This window comes from Leucoraja erinacea, chromosome 4, assembly GCF_028641065.1.
Source record: "Leucoraja erinacea ecotype New England chromosome 4, Leri_hhj_1, whole genome shotgun sequence".
Classification (NCBI taxonomy): Eukaryota; Metazoa; Chordata; class Chondrichthyes; order Rajiformes; family Rajidae; genus Leucoraja; species Leucoraja erinaceus.
In genome coordinates, this window is record NC_073380.1 from 30,894,334 (window position 1) to 30,915,163 (window position 20,830).

At 43.7% G+C, this 20,830-nt stretch overlaps 1 protein-coding gene across 4 annotated transcripts in view; it reads left to right on the plus strand.

Annotated features, from left to right (window-relative positions):
• Positions 1-20,830, plus strand: part of ankrd12 (ankyrin repeat domain 12) — a 169,297-nt gene that overhangs the window by 55,882 nt on the left and 92,585 nt on the right. For all 4 annotated transcript variants that reach the window (XM_055633933.1, XM_055633932.1, XM_055633934.1 and 1 more), the window contains exon 2: positions 6,748-6,899. In XM_055633933.1, the coding sequence (XP_055489908.1) occupies positions 6,813-6,899 (87 nt within the window). In that variant the 5' untranslated portion in view covers positions 6,748-6,812. The remainder of the gene's footprint in view (positions 1-6,747; positions 6,900-20,830) is intronic.

Sequence of the window (20,830 nt, forward strand, 5' to 3'; positions counted from 1 at the left end):
TAATAGCGAGAAGGCCTTCCTGAGCCAGTCTCTTGCCGTGTGCATGCCTGCTGTGTTACTACATTAACCCACTATATATTGTAGATACTTCCAGTTTTATTTCTATTCTCCACTTTCCAAAGTTCTTGCTGATTAATCCAGAGGGAACCCTCACACAAGCCAAATTTTAAATCATGGGAAATGCACAACACAAGCTTTTCAGTTCCCCTTGTATTTGGACAGACACATGGATAAGAAACATTTAGAGGGTTAGGGCAACATGCAAGCATGTGGGGCTAGTGTAGATGGGGCATCTTGGAGAGCATTGGCAAGTTGGGCTAAAGGGCCTGCTTTCGTGCACTATGACTGAATCTATGTCTCTGAGCAGCCTGAAGTCTGCATTTTCTAAATTGCTTTTGTTTTAATGCTTTATAAAATGGGCCACCTTTTATAGAAACTGCTTGCTTTAATGACCCAATCAAGATTATAAACTGTGGAAGAACCTATAAGTGCAGCAGTTTCTACAATGATGGCAAATATTTAGATGTTGAATGGTTCTGCATTTCATAATTCTTGCTACCCTTTTAATCATTAGTAACTACTTCATTCTGCTGGCAATTTGTAAAATGTCAAAATGTAAATGATTGGTGCCCCCAGAAAAGCTCAGGCATTTCACGGTGAAAATAAATGAAATTGAGAAGGATTTAGGTGTTCCAGTGCATAGTCACAAAAAAATAGTAGACAGATCTAACAAGTCGTCAAGAAGGCAAATTATACCTTGGCCTTTCAAGCAAAGGGGTTGGAGTTTAGAAATAGGAAGTTATCATTGTAATTGTACAGGATGTGGACCAAGCCACATCTGGAATACAGTGCACAATTTTGACCCCCTTACCTTAAATTATTCTGTCAAATCGAGTGTATTGTCGTGTACACAAGTAATGAGGTACAGGTACAATATAAATCTTGATTGCTGCAGCATCACAAGCACATAGACTCAGACAACACACAAAAATATAAATTATACATTATGCCCAAATTCTACAAGACAGTAAAGAGAAAAATGTGCAAAAAAAAAGCCATGAGTGCAAAGAAAAACAAGACCATGGAGGTCTAGAGGAGGTATATATAGGTCAATTCCTGGGATGAGAGGGTTTCCCAATCTAGAGAGGCTAAACAGTTTGGGTCCTTAATCCTTGGAGATTAGGAGGAATGAGAGGTCAGAGGGGGAAACTTCAAAGCAGATCAAGAGTCAAGAGAGTTTTATTGTCATGTGTCCCAGACAGGACAATGAAATTCTTGCTTGATGCGGCACAACAGAATCTGTAAACATAATACAGAACAGGAGATAAACGTTTAGTGTGTCTATAGACCATAGACCATATATATACACAATAAATAAACAGATAAAGTGCAATAGTAATAATAGACTGTTATTGTTCAGAGCTTATTCTATGTTGTGTTTAATAGCCCGATGGCTGTGGGGAAGAAGCTGTTCCTCAAACTGGATGTTACAGATTTCAGGCTCCTGTACCTTCTTCCCGATGGCAAGGGAGAGATGAGTGTGTGACCAGGATGGTGTGGGTCTTTGATGATGTTGGCAGCCTTTTTGAGGCAGCGACTGTGGTAGATTCCATCATTGGTGGGGAGGTCAGAGCCGATGATGGACTGGGCAGTGGTCACAACTTTCTGCAGTCTTTTCCGCTCCTGGGCGCTCAAGTTGCCTAACCAAGCCACGATGCAGCCAGTCAGTATGCTCTCTACTGTGCACCTGTAGAAGTTCGAGCGAGTCCTCCTTGACATACCGATTCTCCGTAATCTTCTCAGGAAATAGAGGTGCTGATGTGCCTTCTTTATAATTGCATCAGTGTGCTGGGTCCAGGAAAGATCTTAGGCAATATGCACGCCCAGGAATTTGAGGTTTTTGTTCCTTTCCACCATCTGCAGTTGATATAAATGGGATTGTGAGTCCCTATCCTACCCCATCCAAAGTCCACAATCGGTTCCTTGGTTTTGCTGGTGTTGAGAGCCAGGTTATTGTGCTGGCACCATTTGGTCTCGCTTCTCACTTCTATACTCTGGCTCATCACCATCTGTGATTCGTCCAACAACATTGGTGTCGTCGACGAACTTGATGATGGAGTTCGCACTTTGTCCGGCTGCACAGTCATGAGTATAGAGTGAGTACAGCAGGGGGCTGAGCACGGAGCCATGAGGTGCTCCCGTGCTGACTGTTATCGAGGATGACATATTTTCATCAATAGCGACAGACTGTGGTCTGGAATGAGGAAGTCGAGGATCCAATTTCAGAGGGATGCGCAGAGACCCAGATCCATGAGTTTGGTAACCAGCTTGGAGGGGATGATGGTATTAAACGCCGAGCTGTAGTCTATGAACAACAGCCTGACGTACAAGTTTTTGTTGTCCAAGTGGTCCAGAGCAGAGTGGAGAGCCAGTGAGATCGCACCCACTGTTGACATGTTGTGGCGGTAAGCAAACTGCAGTGGGTTGAGGTTCTTGTAGAGGTAGGAGTTGATATGCGCCATAATCAACTTCTCAAAGCACTTCATCACCACAGACGTTAGTGCCACTTTTCCCCTTTTTTCCAGAGATGCTGCCTGACCCGCCAAGTTACTCCAGCATTATGAGTCGATGTCACCATTCCCTGCACATGGTCTATATACATGGACTGAAGTCTGAAGAAGGGTTCCGGCCCGAAACGTGGCCTATTACATTTCTCCACAATTGCTGCCTGATCGGCTGAGTTACTCCAGCATTTTGTGTTTATCTTCAGTATAAACCAGAATCTGTGGTTCCTTCCTACACATGGTGACATGTAACCAGATTAAATTGGCATCATGGTCAAAACAGACATTGTCTGTTGAAGGGCTGAAATGTTCTGTTTCTCGTTCTACAAAACCTGGATAGTTGTGAATTCTTTAAATGAAGCTGACAATTCTAAACCAATTTGATTAACCTTATCATGTAATCTCTTGCGTTCTTTTGCAAATGCGTATTCAGATCTCTTAATGTCTGAAGAAGGGTCTCGACCTGAAGCGTCACCCTTTCCTTCCCTCCATATTTTCTCTTAAAATTTTATTTTCTGCCCTCAATGCCCATGTGATCTGGCAGGGCTATGTTTGTGTATGACTAAGAAAAGTACTGGAAATACAGGTCAGGCAGGATATGTGGTGACAGAAATGCAAGGTCATATTTCAGGTTAATGATGTTTCATCAGAACTGGAATTGGAACTTTTCCTATTCATGTGAAAGGTCATTGACGAAGCAGTTACTGCCTGACAATCTTCCTGATGTAGTAGAGGTCAGAGGATCTGGGGTGACGGAGGAACCGAAGGAAATCGACATTAGGCAGGAAATGGTGTTGGGTAGACTGACAGGAGTGAAGGCTGATAAATCCCCAGGGCATGATGATCTACATCCCAGGGTACTTAAGGAAGTGGTTCTAGAAATCGTGGATGCATTGGTGATAATTTTCCAATGTTCTATAGACTCAGAATCAGTTCCTGTGGATTGGAGGGTAGCTAATGTTATCCCACTTTTTAAGAAAGGCGGGAGAGAGAAAACAGGGAAATATAGACCAGTTAGCCTGACATCGGTGGTGGGGAAGACGCTGGAGTCAATTATAAAAGATGAAATAGCGGCACATTTGGATAGCAGTAACACAATCGGTCCGAGTCAGCATGGATTTACGAAGGGGAAATCATGCTTGACTAATCTTCTGGAATTTTTTGAGGATGTAACTAGGAAAATGGACAAGGGAGAGCCAGTGGATGTAGTTTACCTGGACTTTCAGAAAGCATTCGATAAGGTCCCACATAGGAGACTAGTGGGCAAAATTAGGGCACATGGTATTGGGGGCAGAGTGCTGACATGGATAGAAAATTGGTTGGCAAACAGGAAACAAAGAGTAGGGATTAACGGGTTCCTTTCAGAAGGGCAGGCCAACTAGTGTGGTAGCAAGGCTCGGTGCTGGGACCGCAGCTATTTACAATATATATTAATGATTTATATGAACATTAGCAAATTTGCAGATGACACAAAGCTGGGTGGCAGTGTGAACTGTGAGGAGGATGCTATGAGAATGCAGGGTGACTTGGACAGGTTGGGGGAGTGGGTAGATGCATGGCAGATGAATAATGTGGATAAATGTGAGTTTGGTATCAAAAACAGGAAGGCAGATTATTATCTAAATGGCGACAAGTTGGGAAAAGGGGAAGTACAATGGGATCTGGGTGTCCTTGTTCATCAGTCCATGAAAGTAAGCATGCAGGTACAGCAGGCAGTGAAGAAAGTGAATGGTATGTTGGCCTTTATAACAAGAGGAGTCGAGTATAGGAGCAAAGAGGTCCTTCTGCAGTTGTACAGGGCCCTAGTGAGACCACACCTGGAGTATTGTGTGCAGTTTTGGTCCCCTAATTTGAGGAAGTACATTCTTGCTATTGAGGGAGTGCAGCGTAGGTTTGTTTACAAGGTTAATTCCCGGGATGGCGGGACTGTCATATACTGAGAGAATGGAGCGGCTGGGCTTGTACACTCTGGAGTTTAGAATGATGAGTGGGGATCTTATTGAAACATATAAGATTGTTAAGGGTTTGGACATGCTAGAGGCAGGAAACATGTTCCCGATGTTGGGGGAGTCCAGAACTAGGGGCACAGTTTAAGAATAAGGGGTAAGCCATTTAGAACGGAGACGAGGAAACACTTTTTCTCACAGAAAGTTGTGATTCTGTGGAATTCTCTGCGGTGGAGGCTGGTTCTCTGGATACTTTTAAGAGAGAGCTGGATAGGACTCTTAAAGATAGTGGGATATGGGGAGAAGGCAGGAACGGGGTACTGATTGGGGATGATCAGCCATGATCACATTGAATGGTGGTGCTGGCTCGAAGGCCGAATGGCCTACTCCTGCCTATGGTCTATTGTCTATCTGCACCCAGGGCATCGGCGATGTCCTCATTCTTCAGGGAACGGGGGTTCCCCTCTTCTACTATAGATGAGGCTCTCACCAGGGTCTCTTCTATACCCCGTAACTCTGCTCTCACTCCCCATCCCCCCCCCCCCCCACCCCCCCACTCGTAACAAGGGCAGAGTCCCCCTTGTCCTCATCTTCCACCCTACCAGCCGTCACATACAACAAATAATCCTCCTACATTTTAGCCACCTCCAACGGGATCCCACCACTGGCCACATCTTCCCATCTTCTCTCCCTATCTGCTTTCCGCTCCCTCCGTAACTCCCTGGTCAATTCGTCCCTTCCCACCCAAGGCACCCCTTCCCCTGGCACTTTCCCTTGCAACCGCAGGAAATGCTACACTTGTCGCTTTACCTTCCCCCTTGACTCTATTCAAGGACCTAAGCAGTCTTTCCAGGTGCGGCAGAGGTTCACCTGCACTTCCTCCAACCTCGTCTATTGCATCCGCTGCTCTAGGTGTCAGCTGATCTACATCGCTGACTTGGTGATAGCTTTGCCCATCACCTCCGCTCGGTTCGCAATAACCAACCTGATCTCCCGGTGGCCCAGCACTTCAACTCCCCCACCCATTGCAATCCCAATCCGACCTTTCTGTCCTGGAACTCCTCCATGGCCAGAGTGAGACCACCGTAAATTGGAGGAGCAGCACCTCATATTGCACTAGGGTAATTTACACCCCAGCAGTATGAACATGGACTTTCCAATTTCAGGTTGTTCCTGCTTTCTCCTCCCCTTCCCAGCTCTCCCTCAGCCCACTGTCTCTGCCTCTTCCTTTCTTCTTCCAGTCCCCCCACCCTCACATCAGTCTGACGAATGGGTCTCGACCCGAAAAGTCGCCTATTTCCTTCGCTCCATAGACGCTGCCTCACCCGCTGAGTTTCTCCAGCATTTTTGTCTACCTTTGATTTTCCAGCATCTGCAGTTCCTTCTTAAACCTTTCAGTTATGATGAGTTTACGGCAGAAATTATACTACTTAAAATTTGACAGCTCGACAGAAATAGAGAAAAGTAATATGTAGAACCCGTGGTATGAGGAAATTAGAACTGAGTTTATCGGTGTTGAAGCACATTGTAATTAATTTCCAGACTATTCTGATCTGCTGATGTTTTTCATTTTGAGGTTTAGATCTGTCACTCAGAACTAGATTCCCCGCGTGCAGAGTTATAATGAATCATACAATTCGAGAGATGTGGATAAATGGATAAGGGCCTAGAGAAATTGAAACAAGTGTATACTTTTAGGCAACCCACCTATGGTTTACCTTTTACCTCCACACTTCTGCACACTAACCCTATATTACTTGATAACCTCCATATTCAGAAATCGTTTGATCGCTGTCTTGAATATACTCCACGATTGAGGAGGTGATTTGATTCATGGTTATAGAATTGTAAAGAGTTGCTCTCCTCTGAGGTAGCTAGAATCTTACCGATGCACATTGGTCTTTAGGTTGCTTGGTTTTAGCCAACTAATGAAGGGGGGTACAATTAAAGGCAATCTGTATATGATTTCATTCTTACCAGTCCACATCTTAATTTACTGATCATAGGTCAGTGAGATGTCTCTGCAGGAAAGGTATAGAGTAATTATCAGGCAAGTATTGATTTCCTAGTTAGTAGCTGAGATTAATTAATTTTATGTGAAGATTTCAATGGCTTATAATAATAATAATAAATTCTCAAGCGTATTCCCTAAACAGTTTCCAATAAGGAAATTCAGTTACATTCTAAGACACTGAATGCATCAAGAAAATGCAATTTATATTCTCTCTGTTTTTCAGGTAAAGGATGACCAAATCATTGCCTGAAACAGGCAGCTAAGGAGAAAGGATTAAAAAGCTGTAAAATGCCCAAATCTGGGTCTTCCAGAACAGCACAGACTGAAAGTTCTGATAGTAACTGCAACATGGTTGAAAAACAGACCGGAAGGAAGGTAAATTGTGCTTATGGTGGAATACTTTTGGAAATAAAGGCATTTCTGCAAATGTATTGTAATTATCTAATGAATATTTTAGGAGATACATTTTATTCCAAACCTGTTGGATTTGCAGACCTGGAGTACGATTTTCAAATTTCATATCTTTCTAGTTCTTGGGATAGTTGATTTGGGCGTATGTTATTTGTTGGAATGAGTCATCTGGCAGCAAATGAAAGTCTTTCATTCTGTAAAGAGTGTGAAATTCCATCTGGAATGATTAGAGATACTATTTCATTTCCTGCATACTGGTTTCCAGAAATGTGTTTGTCACTCAGGAAGAATATTCAAATGTATACTCCATTCTATATCCGAAATGATTTTTGTTGTTTTTGGATCTGATGTAATTTGCCTTCAAACCTTCCAGATAGCTATATATTTTTTTCATGGCAGTAATAGATATGCCAGATAAGTTCATCTTGTTTGCACAATTGTCACATGAAAATAATTTTCCAAACAGAAAATGTTCTCCCTCAATACCAAAACCAATTCAGTCACTGCATTCAAACAAGCCTCTCTCAGCTGGTCTTTTGAGATACGAGGATAACGTCCACACCGGTTTGTGGATTCTGCAGTGATGTGATCAATGTGGGATCTGCCGTTCGTGCTACAAATGAGCTTGGATTGTTGCGTGGGTGGGTGAGAATGTAGTTTGAGATTGTGTGCTTCTTATGTCTTTTAAATTTAAACTGTGTTCTTGATAAAAAGATTTGCGATTCTTATTGCTATCAATATATTTTCCATATTTCTATACTTTTAATAACATAGAAGAAGCCTATTTGGCCTATTGAATCTAGTAGGTTCTTTGACTCGTTTGCTCTTTAATTTCCCTGTAACCGGTTCTTTCTCGCATGCACACAAAAATGCTGGAGAAACTCAGCGGGTGCAGCAGCATCTATGGAGCGAAGGAAATAGGCAACGTTTTGGGCTGAAACCCTTCTTCAGACTGATGGGGGGTGGCGGGGAGAAGAAAGGAAAAAGGAGGAGGAGAAGCCTGAGGGATGGGAGGAGACAGCCCAAGGGCTGAGGAAGGGGAGGAGACAGCAAGGGCTAACAAAATTGGGAGAATTTAATGTTCATGCCCTCAGGATGCAGACTCCCCAAGCGGAATATGAGGTGCTGTTTCTCCAATTTCCAGTGTTGCTCACTCTGGCCATGGAGGAGACCCAGGACAGAGAGGTCGGATGGGGAATGGGAGGGGGAGTTGAAGTGCTGAGCCACCGGGAGGTCAGGTTGGTTCTTGCGGACTGAGCAGAGGTGTTCGACGAAACGATCGCCCAGCCTCCCCTTAGTCTCACCGATGTAGATCAGCTGACATCTAGAGCAGCGGATGCAATAGATGAGGTTGGAGGAGATTCAGGTGAACCTCTGTCGCACCTGGAACGACTGCTTGGGTCCTTGAATGGAGTCGATGGGGGAGGTAAAGGGACAGGTGTTGCATCTCTTGCTGTTGCAACGGAAAGTGCCCGGGGAGGGGGTGGTACGGGAGGGAAGGGAAGAATTGACAAGGGAGTTGCGGAGGGAGCGGTCTTTACGGAAGGCAGACATGGGGGGAGATGGGAAGATGATGGCTTCGCCCATCACCTCCGCTCGGTTCGCAATAACCAACCTGATCTCCCGGTGGCTCAGCACTTCAACTCCCCCTCCCTTTCCGAATCCAACCTTTCTGTCCTGGACCTCCTCCATGACCAGAGTGAGGCCACCGTAAATTGGAGGAGCAGCACCTCATATTGCGCTTGGGTAGTTTACACCCCAGCAGTATGAACATGGACTTCTACAATTTCAGGGCGTTCCTGCTTTCTCCTCCCCTTGCCAGCTCTCCCTCAGCCCCCTGTCACTACCTCTTCCTTCCTTCTTGTTTCCCCCCCCCCCCCCCACCCACACACACCCTCACATCAGTCTGAAGAAGGGTCTCGACCCGTTGCCTACTTTCTTCGCTCCATAAATGCTGCCTCACTCGCTGAGTTTCCCCAGCATCTTTGTCTACCCATTCACACAAGTTCTGTCATCCCACTTTCCTCACCCAGTCCCTACACATTAGGGGCAATTTTACAGAGACAAGTTAAACAACAAAGCCAATGCATCTTTGGGATGTGGGAGAAAACCCACACACCTGCAGTGAGAATGTGAAAATTCAACTCTGACAGTGCCCGAGGACAGGATCGAACACAGATCTCTGGTGTGTGAGGCAGCAAGTCCACCAGCTGTGCCACTATATTTTGTTTTCCAACACACAAAAAATTATACGTAGATAACTTTGGTTACTAAAAAAATGAAACTATCCATTTTCAGTCTTAAATCTAAGTGACGCTATGTCCCCCTTTACAGGCACTGTATGTTTTAATTCAGTTCAAGACTATGGGGCAGTACATAGGCCATAAAGTTGCTGCCTAAAAGTGCCAGAGACCTGGAATTGATCCTGAATATGGGTGCTGTCTGTATGGTTTGCTTCTTTTCCCTTTGATCACATGGGTTTTCTCCGGGTGCTCTTGTTTCCTTCCACATTCCAAAGGTGTCCAGGAACCTTTTTTTAGACCGAACCCAAAATGTTATATTTTCCTTTTTTCCAGAGATTCTGTCTGGCCTGTTGAATAACTCCAGCTTTTTGTATCTATCTTAAGTTTAGACCGATACTATACGATAGAACTTTATTAATGTTAATCCCAGGACAGAGATGCGGAAGCACTTTTTCACACAGAGTTGTGAGGGTGGTGGAAGCCGGTTCGCTGGATACTTTCAAGAGAGAGCTAGATAGGGCTCTTAAAGATATGGGGAGTCAGGGGATATGGGGAGAAGGCAGGAACGGGGTACTGATTGGGGATGATCAGCCATGATCAGATTGAATGGCGGTGCTAGCTCGAATGGCCTACTCCTGCACCTATTGTCTATTGTCTATTTTGTGTGCCAAATGCTCCTTTTGCAATTCATGGACCAGAGATTCCTAAGAGTGAAGAGGTTGCTGCAGATTTTTCAATAAGGTTTCAGGAGCATCCTCTAATATTTTCAATCTTAACTTGTAATTTCTTCCTGTGACAGAGCTCAGAAAAATGTTTCTGTTATATGAAACTTGATAATGATGTGGCCTATCCAAGGATCCAACTAAATGTAAATTGGGCCTTATTACTGGTGATTTTGGCTGAGAAAAGAATGCTGAGCTTTGTTTTCTTCTCGTGCCTGTCAATTTGATAGTCCGTGTCTATGAAGCAGATAGGAAGACGGTAATCTCTGTGATGACCATTTCTTAGTTTCCCCAGGTCGAGATCCTTAATTTCAGACAACAATTTTGTCCCCTAAATAAAGCAGTGCTGCTGCATTGAAGGTAATGATGAATTTTGTACTTGGCATCTGCCTAAATTGAGCAGTGGCTCCTGACTTGAGGGAAATACTCCAATAATCTGGAATGCTTGTGACTTTGATGCTGGTCTGCAAAATTTTCCATACTATTTCATGTTAATTCTATTAATATTCCAACCCACCTTTTTAACTCGTTCTTGTTTAGAGACAATAGGTGTAGGAGTAGGCTATTCGGCCCTTCAAGCCAACATCGCCATCCAATGTGATCATGGCTGATCATCCACAATCAGTACCCCGTTCCTGCCTTCTCTCCATATCCCTTAACTCCGCTATCCCTAAGAGCTCTATCTAACTCTCTTGAAAGCATCCAACGAACCAGCTTCGACCGCCCTCTGAGGCAGAGAATTCCACACTCGCAACTCTCGGTGTGAAAAAGTGTTTCTTCATCTCCGTTCTAAATGGCTTACCACTTATTCTTAAACTATGGCCCTGGTTCTGGACCTCCCCAACATTGGGAACATGTTTCCTGTCACTTAGCATTTTTAAACTGCTGCTCAGGTCGTGCTGACCACTCCGCTGTGCTTCTTGATGTTCTAGAACATGGAAGCAGCCGTTAGCACCACGCGGGCGCAGGTGAGGATGAGGGGCAACGCGGTGGGAGGTGGCGGCCATTACTCCCTTTGGGAGAGGCCGTCTATGGAGACCTGCGATTCCTCAGTCGATCGCAGGGACTCGGGGAGTCGTGACGCCTTTTCCTCACTGGTGATCCCGATCAGCACCTGGCGATCTCTGGCCGTCACGGTGGACGACCTCCTCTCCGACTCCCTGGCCCGATCGTCTGTCACGCGGGTGGGTGGGCTTCCCCTCACAGAAGACATGATCGGCCGGCCCTCTGCTGCTTTTGACCGTCCGCCTGCTCGCAGCAGCAGGGCCGCCCGCTCAAAAGACGCCGCAAATTGGAAACCCCAGCTCTAAAAGGCAGCGGACACCCGGAAACCCCAGCTTCAAAAGACAGCAAGCTCCCCTGCCTCTGTGCCCCTCTCTGTGTCCATCGGCGTCACTCTCTGTCCCACTGCGGCATTCTCTGTCCCACTGCGTCCCTCTCTGTGCTGCTACATCCCTCCCTGTGCCTCTGTGTCCTTCTCTCTCTCTCTCTCGCTCTATCCCCCTCCCTCTTTAGCCACGCCTGCGAGTTGTAGGCTATGCGTGTGGATAGGGCGGTGCATGGGGTAAAAGGAGTGAATGAATAATATTAATATAATATCAATGGGGGTGTTTAGTGTGTGTGTGTTAGTGGTTAGTGTGTGTGTGAGACGCCGCAGGCCGCTCCCTCCCCTCGCGACCGCGCGCACACACATACACACACACGTGAATATGACTGTAATTATATAATCAAAATAATATAATGAATATAATTGTGTGTGTATTTTGAATGAGAATGCCACAGAGGTCCGGCTCCTGAACCAGCCTAATTAATGAATTGGGGCAGTTCTTGTTGGTTCCCCAGTTTACTGAACCCCACTGCCTGCCAGTGTGCAGATTGGGGGTCATGGCAGTAGTGGGACTGGGGCAGTGCCAGGCTAGGGGCCAGACCTGTTAGGCATCTTGAAGTCGCATTAATAAGAAAACGAGTGAGACTGCTGAAGAGGTCCCGGGTATCACCGGCTCCTGAACCCGCCTAATTAATGAGTCAGGGCAGATCCTGTGGTTCTTCCCCCCCCCCCCCCCCCCCCCCCCCCCCCCGCCTCGTTTACTGAACCCCAATGGCTGCCAGTGTGCAGAGTGGGGGGTCACGACAGTAGTGGGACTGGGGCAGTGCCAGGCTGGGGGACAGGCCTGTAAGAGTAAAAAGTCTTATTTCTGATGTAAATGGCACATCCTGACCAAGAATTGAATACTTTGATGTTTACTCAATGAGTATTCATGTTATGTTACAATGAGCCTACATTTATTTCCCCAATCTTTTGGTTTACATTCCATCTAATCTACATCTGAATATTCTTCATCAGATTCCAAATTTTTTGTAGTAAGAGAGTTTCTGCAGTCAACACACTTACATAATTCTGTACATGGCACATAGCACTCGGCGTGATAACCCTGGATACACTGCTGCCTCCTAATAATAGATAAAATGTCGGGGAGTATTTTATATCTTTCATGTTTTATATTATGTAAGACAATATCAACATATCAATGGGGAAATAGACATATACGCATGTCCAGGTAGATGGGATGGCGTCAGCAAATGATCAAATTAGTGTTCATTATGTGGCATAGTGCCTACAGTCCATGTCCACACAAAACACTTTTGTGTGTGAATGTGCATGGGGCTCTGAAGAGTGGAGGGGCAGAGGCTACAGAATAGCTACAGAAAAAAAACATCTCATAGTATTTAAGTCTGCATGGATTTCAATTCTTAAAATGTCAACCTCTTCCTAATGTTAATGAGACTTACAATGTAAGTTACTACTGTAGATAAGTTAAAGGGGAAGATTGTTCCCGATGTTAGGGAAGTCCAGGACAAGGGGTCACAGATTAAAGATAAGGGGGAAATCCTTTAAAACCAAGATGAGAAGAACTTTTTTCACACAGAGAGTGGTGAACCTCTGGAACTCTCTGCCACAGAAGGTAGTTGAGGCCAGTTCATTGGCTATATTTAAGAGGGAGTTAGATGTGGCCCTCGTGGCTAAGGGGATCAGGGGGTATGGAGAGAAGGCAGGTACGGGATACTGAGTTGGATGATCAGCCATGATCATATTGAATGGCGGTGCAGGCTCGAAGGGCCGAATGGCCTACTCCTGCACCTAATTTCTATGTTTCTATGTTTCTAAAAGTTCACATACACCAATTGATTTCAACATAAACGTCCACCATTTCTGAGCATTTCTCACTGCGATGGAAGGCAATAAAGTGCAATCAATCTTCCTTCTTTGTTCTCCTGTGATCGGGGCCTTGAACTCTCTGCAGTCGCCGTTACGGACGGCATTATGTACAGGTCCCCCCACGGAGATGATCCAAACACACTCCGCGGCTCCGAGTTCCCAAATCGGCAGCTTCTTGCTAGAGACTGCGGCTCCACTATGTTAAGTACATAGGCCCCACAGTCGGAGCACTTTTTCTCGGTAAATGATTGCAGGCAGCTCCGAGATTAGATGTTAAAGAAGACTTCTTTGACTTCAACAAGCTGGCATTAGTGACAACTTTTAATTTAATTTGTTATGGATAGACATAGTTTAGGCCCTCAACTTCAGCCTTCAGATCTTTTTTCACATTATAAGAGGTTGAAATTAAATTAATTAAAGTCCTTACAGATTAATTTTCATAAATTTAGACTTTAGATCTTACCTTTCAGTTCCAGTTGATTCACAATGTTTCACTAGTCCCACGACTTGATGTGGGCTCCCTGCCTAGCCAGCCTGGAACAAAGCGCGTGATTGGTCAATTGCCGTCCGACTGAATGTCAAACATCCTTTAATTGGACAAATACCACTCGGAAAATTGGAGGTTTTTCTCATATTTTAATAATATGTGCAGGTTTTGTTCTTGGCGAGTTTCAGGTGTGATTTATATAATGTTTTTACACTATGTTAAAAATTCAGATAGTTACGTGATTTGTGTCACAAACTTAAATGAAAAAGCACTTCGCCCGAAGCCTACAGGTGAAATCCTGCAACAAGATGATTATGGTTCTTAAGAGGCCAAATATATTGACCGATTGTATCTTTACAAGTTACACTGTGGGAGTTTCCTAAAGCCAGCCAATTTCAGCTGGTTCAAAATTAACCTGCCTGGAATAAGAATGTTTGAAGAATGCAGAGTTCTTCTTTCCATTTATAGCTATTTTAATAATGACCTCATTTGCCTGCAGGGTGAAGAACTGGGTGTGGGCTGATAAGTGCCAATGTCGTTATCACAAAAGTACCTTGTTCTGACTATCTCTGGCGAGTGATTCTAATCACCTTCTCCCAGACATTGCTAGTGCCAAATTCCCTTGATCGATTTCCTGGGAGTTGTTATTTTCTACTATCTTAACTGAATCAGCTGCATAAAAGGGCCTGACCCACTTGGTGGTTTTCTTCAGTGACTGCCTGCATCATTAACTGACGTATCAGGGTTGCCGAAAGATTTTGAAAATTTTTAAATCCAACGGCGACAAAACAAATTTGCGACACTTGAGGAAACACTATGCCAATACGTCGTCACGCCGCAACCTTTTCGGTGACCTGAAATGTCAGTCAATGATGCCGGCGGTCACTAAACAAAAATCACCAAGTGGGACAGGCCCTTAAATACCATCACAGCAGGACTATGTTGTTCAATCCAGACTTGGTCATGAATGCTCTTTGTATTTATTTTGTGTCTTCCCACCAGAAGGCAAAAGTCAGGAGTGATGCTCTGTTCTCATTTCTGATGAACGATCCCAAAATTATGCCTGATTTCAAAACCCAACCCCCACATCCTCCATGTTCCATGTTCTCACTTAACCACCTTGTATAAAACCCAAGGTTACACAAAAAAGCTGGAGAAACTCAGCGGGTGCAGCAGCATCTATGGAGCGAAGGAAATAGGCAACGTTTCGAGCCGAAACCCTTCTTCAGACGGTATAAAACCCACTTTCCTACACCAATTTTTATTGCACTTCCCCCTTTTTTTTAACCTATTAGGACAAAATTAATAAATGCTTATGATGATAATAACATCCAAGTTCTCTTCCAAATTGCACGCTGGTCTGTCAAGGAGGTAGATGTTCATTCTCACTGCATTAGAATCTTGGAATTCTTGTATTGTGGTAATACCTCATGCTGGACTAGATTGGATAGCTTTTCCCCCATTGACACAATGGGCTGAGTAACTATTGTCAATGTTCTATTCTCTCTCTGGCTTCAGTGGTCAAAGCAGGCATTTTGCCAATCACCTTCAGAACAAGTTGGGTTGGACAATAAACAGTGATGACTATCTCCAATTAATTGAAAACTTAAAATAAAACAGTTGGTTACAAGTTACAGAGTTTGTGAGGAAGTGCGAGATCATACACTTGGGTAAGAGCAATCCAAAGATATTATCTAAATGGAAAAAAGACTGCACATGAATGAAGTACAGAGAGATTTAGTTATTTCTTGTGCATGAATTAACAGGTAGTTGTAGCAAATAATGAACAGGGCAAATGGTATGTTCACCTTTATTGCACTGTACAAGATATATTCTGTTTGTCAGCTATAAAAACCTGGATGCAACATAACTTCCTCAAACTCAACAGTGATAAGACAGAATTCCTCCTTATAGGCTCCAAAGCCACACTCGGCAAAATCAATAACCCCACTCTCACCATCGACGGCACCACTGTCTCCCCATCTCCCCAGGCACGCAACCTTGGCGTGATCTTTGATTCCACCCTCTCCCTTGAGCCTCACATCCGCCATGTCATTAAAACCTCCTTCTTTCATCTCCGCAACATCGCCAAACTCAGACCCTCTCTCACACCTCCCGCTGCTGAAAGACTCATCCATGCCTTCATCTCCTCCCGACTGGACTATTGCAACTCACTTCTCCTTGGCATCAGCTCCACCTACATCAACCGACTCCAACTGGTCCAGAACGCAGCCGCCCGACTCATCACCCACACCAAATCCTGGCATCACATCACTCCAGTCCTCAAACAACTTCACTGGCTTCCCATCTCCCACTGGATCACCTACAAAATCCTGATCCTCACCTACAAAGCCCTCCACCATCTGCCCCCCCCCATATCTCACTGACCTCCTCTCCCCCTACCAACCCTCACGGTCCCTCAGATCCACATCAGCCGGTCTCCTCTCCATCCACAAGTCCAACCTCCGCAGTTTTGGGGACAGAGCCTTCTCCAGGGCAGCTCCCAGGCTCTGGAACTCCCTCCCCCAACTGATCCGCAATTCCGTGTCCCTCACCATCTTCCAGTCCCGCCTCAAGACCCATCTCTTCACCTCTGCCTATCCTTAGCCCCACGTCCCCCTCCCTTTTCATCTGTACATTAATTGTGTCATATTGTGTTTTGAATTGAATTCTGTCTTTACTTTGTGTACTAGTCATGTCTCTACTATTTATTTCATTCCCCTTACATGTTTTTCCTCTACCTGCTAAATTTTTGTAAGGTGTCCTTGAGACTCTTGAAAGGCGCCCATAAATAAAATGTATTATTATTATTATTATTATTATATTCCCAAATATATTTATCAATTTGAGTGTGGGAGCATGTAGGGAATGAGAAACCTATGCAACTATATCAAGATTCCAGAAGGCCCAAGTGAATATTAAAAGCATCGGATAAATTTGAAGTGTGAATAGAATGGTAAAAAAATGCATGAAAGGGTTTCCAAAAATTGTGGAAATCCTAAGATGTTATTTGGATATGAAATTAAATGAGACAATGAAAGAAATGTAAATAAATTGTATCCTATTTACATATGTACCAAAAGGGTAAGGTGTGTGGGGAGGTAGTTTGGATTAAACCGAGAGCTTTGCATTTTTTTACTGAAATGTGATCATACAGATGAAGATAAGTACTACTTATTGGACATGATAAACAGAAGGAAAGTACAGGTGCACAACCTTTTATCCGAAAGCCTTGGGACCAGACACTTCGCGGATTTCGGAATTTTTCGGATTTCGAAATGGAAGATTTTTAGCGTAGATTAGGTAGGTAGTGCCGGCTGCTTGAAAAGTCTGGAGCGGCTGCCTCCTCCCCGGAGACCGGGGAATCATTGTAAATCATTGCTTAAATGGCAGTCAGTTAGTTTGGAGGGATTTTATGTGGTGGGGGGGGTGGTGAAGGGGGAAATTTAATTCTTAGTCCCCTACCTGGTCGGACAGTCGGGGAGCAGGCAATGCCTTACCGGGTCGCCGTGCAGTAAGCTCCGGAGCGCTGTGGCCGCCGACTCCCAACATCGCGAAGCTGGGGCTGCAGGGCTGTACCTGTAACCTTAGAGTGCAGATAAATTAGGAGAATAATGTGTGGAAATGGTAGAGTTCAATCATTGTTCAATTCTCTACCTCCGAAGAGAATGCTGGAAGATAAGGAGACAGCTGATCGGGTACGGGTGTTTAGAAACATAGAAAATAGGTGCAGGAGTAGACCATTCGGCCCTTCGAGCCTGCACCGCCATTCAATATGATCATGGCTGATCATCCAACTCAGTATCCTGTACCTGCCTTCTCTCCATACCCCCTGATACCGTTAAAAACGATAAGGAATAGCTCAAAGAATAATAAGACTTTGGAATAGCAGAAGTGAGAAAATTACTGGTGAAAATAATTAGTTGAGAGAATATGTAGATAATCGTTTTTAGTGAGGCATTTCAATTATTGACTATCAATATGGATTGGCCAGGAACATTTTGTCTGGTAAACTTAATTTCAATTTGTGAGGAGGTTTCAAGGGAGGTCAATAAAGCCTGGGTTTTTTTGTGGATAACATGGATTTTATCAAAGCTTTTAACAAAATTCTATACAGCATCTGAATGATTAAAATGCACGTAAAAGTAAAGTTGGCTCTGGCAGAGAGTGAGAGATAATAGTCATTAGGAGTTTAGTAGCCAGAAGACACTACAGTGGGGTTTTGTATGGCTTGGCGTTAAGCACCTTTCCATTTGTGGCGTATAACAATGATTTCAGCTGGAATGTAACAGCAATGATTCAAAAATCTGAACATTTTTGATTTTGAGGAAGAAAATCTTAAACTGTAGGAAGTAATCGGTGGATTGCATAAATTAAAGGATAACGGAGAACAATCCAGAGAATGAGTGAATGCATTTGAAGAATTACAAGGAATGAGCAAATGCAGGAGGCAGAAAAATCTTTGTGTATGTGTCCACAAATTCCTGACAGTGGAGGACAGATAATGTATATCATGCAAAATACTTGCCTTTAGTGCCGCAGGCATAGAATAAGGGAGCAGAAATGTCAAGCTGAAACTGTATAAAACATTCATAATAAAACAGAAAATACAGTAAACACTCGGCAGGTGAGGCAGCAATTATGGAAAGTAAAACTGAATTAACATTTTAGGCGAAAAATACTAGTTAAGCCACAAGGCAAATAGAGTTTGTGAGGAAGTGTGAGATCATACATTTGGGTAAGAGCAATCCAAAGATATTATCTAAATGGAAAAAAGACTGCACATGAATGAAGTACAGAGAGATTTAGTTATTTATTGTGCATGAATTAACATGTAGTTGTAGCAAATAATGACCAGGGCAAATGGTATGTTCACCTTTATTGCAAAGTGCTTGGGGTTTAGAATAAATGTCTCTCACGGTTACCCCAATTTCCACAATTATATACAACGCAAAAATAGACAATTTTGGCGGTTTTTAACAGATAAGAAAGTATGCGTTTTGTGTATTAACAGTGTATAACGTAGGCTGTCATGTCCTCCACATGGATTGATCTGCTCCATGCGTCACGCTCTTTGACCCGATGACCTATCGTGCAACCCCCCTATAGAATGCGTGCCTTCATTCGGGGCTTTGTATATAATAGTCAGGAAGTCATGTTGAAACTTTGGATAGGCAGCATATGATCTATTGTGTTCAGCTCTGGTTGCTTTCTCACAAGAATGCTGCGCGGAGGCTTTGGAGAGGGTGCAGAAGAGGTTAACCAGGATTCTGCCTGGAATCGGGCGTGTTTACTGTAAAGAGAAGGGCAAACTTTGATTGCTTATGATGGAGCATCGGAGATTGAAGTGAAATCCGATTGAAGCATGGAAATTAATAGGAGGCATAGATGCGCAGTCATGATCTTTTTCCCAGGGTGGAATGTTAATTTGAAGAGGTCACCAAAAGGATTGATGCAATCAGGCCACTGGACTTTGATGATATGGACTTTATAAAGACCTTTGACAAGGACCTTTGTGGGATATGCTAGTCAAGAAGGTTAGATTACATGGAATCCAAGGTGAACATCCAATTATGAATCTAAGGAAGGAATCAAAGGGTTGTTATGGAGGTTATTTTTCCGACTGACGGGCTTTAACCAGCAGAGTGACACAGAGGTCTCTGCTGGGTCTGCAACTATTATAAACATTAATGATTTGGAGTACGATGTACATTGTTAATAAATTTACAGATGACACTAAAATAGATGGTACAGTAGATATAGTGGACAGTGAGAAAGGATGGCTCTGTTTACAATAAGAGCTAGAAGTGGTGGAAACGTGTACCAAGTTGGAAACATGGACCAAGGAATGGCAAATAGATTTTTGCAGACAAGTATGAGATGTTACACTTTGGTATGTCAAACTAGTGAAAGACTTGCATTGTAAATGACAAAGCTTTGGGAAGTGTTACAGAACCGAGAGATCTGGGAGTACAGGTGTATAGTTCCTTGTTGGACAGCCTGGTGAAGGCGGTGTTCGGCGCACTTGCCTTCATTGAGAAGGGTATTGAGTACAAAAGTTGGGAAATCGTGCTGCTGTACATTGGTGAGACAACGTTTGGAGTAGCGTGTGAAGTTACGGTCGCCCACCTATAGGAAGGATGTCATTAAGTTGGAAAATGTGCAAAAGAATATTGTGTTGAGGTTGCTTAGGTTGGAACTTTTTTCTTTGGAGCGAAGGAGGGTAAGGGATGATTTTATTGAGTACATGTTCATGATGGGCATTGATAAACTGAATGCTCACAATCTTTTCCCTGTTGTAGAGGATTCAAAATCTAGAGGCATAATCTCTAAGGTGAGAGGGGAGAGATTTAGAAGGACCTCAAGGGCAACTTTTTTTTTAAAATTATTAGAAGCAATTGTACAAAGATAAAACATTCGGCATCTAAGATTATACAATTATTGTACAGCTTCATTTTTAACCTTATAACCTGAAAATGAAAAAAGAAAAGAAAGAGAGAACAAGAGAGGGAAAACGTGAGAAGTGAAAGATAGCTCGAAAAAGCACAAAGGAAAGACCCCTAAACTACCAAAGTAGTGTGGCCAAAAAAAATAAAGATAAGAAATTCGAAAAAGAAAAGTGGACATATACCTGTTCCGCGTCCCTCACCCAGCCCAGGATCGCATTTAAATTTAGATTTGTGTTGCGCCATGCTATTCTTGTAAGAATTCGGTGAAGGGTGTCCATGTCTTGAGAAATTGATCTGGTTTTTCTGCCAAGACAAGCCTAATGTTTTCCAAATGTAGTGTCTCGGTTTATAATCCACATCTTCACTGTAGGGACTGTTGTCTGTTTCCAAAATTTAAGTATTCGTTTTTTCGCTGTTATCAGGCCATAGTTAAGGAAAGGTCTTTGAAATAGTGTTAACTCAGAACAGGTTTCTGACATACCTAGTGTGATCTCTTTTTAATAAACGTCAGAATTCACAGCATATAGAGATACTGTGCGTGTAACCCACCCCCTGGTGGGATATTTCTTGTAAACTTCCGTAGATGTTAGTTTCAATTAGCTCCGCCCCTTGCAGAGTAATACTTTAAAAAAGGGGGGACTTAGCGACATATAGTATAGCAAAGAAAAAACAGAGGAAGATCCGTAACTGATTTCCTCTGGGGGAATTAGATACCTTTTTTTAGGGCAACTTTTTCACTGAGGATAGTCTGTATTGGAATGAGCTGCCAGAGGAAGC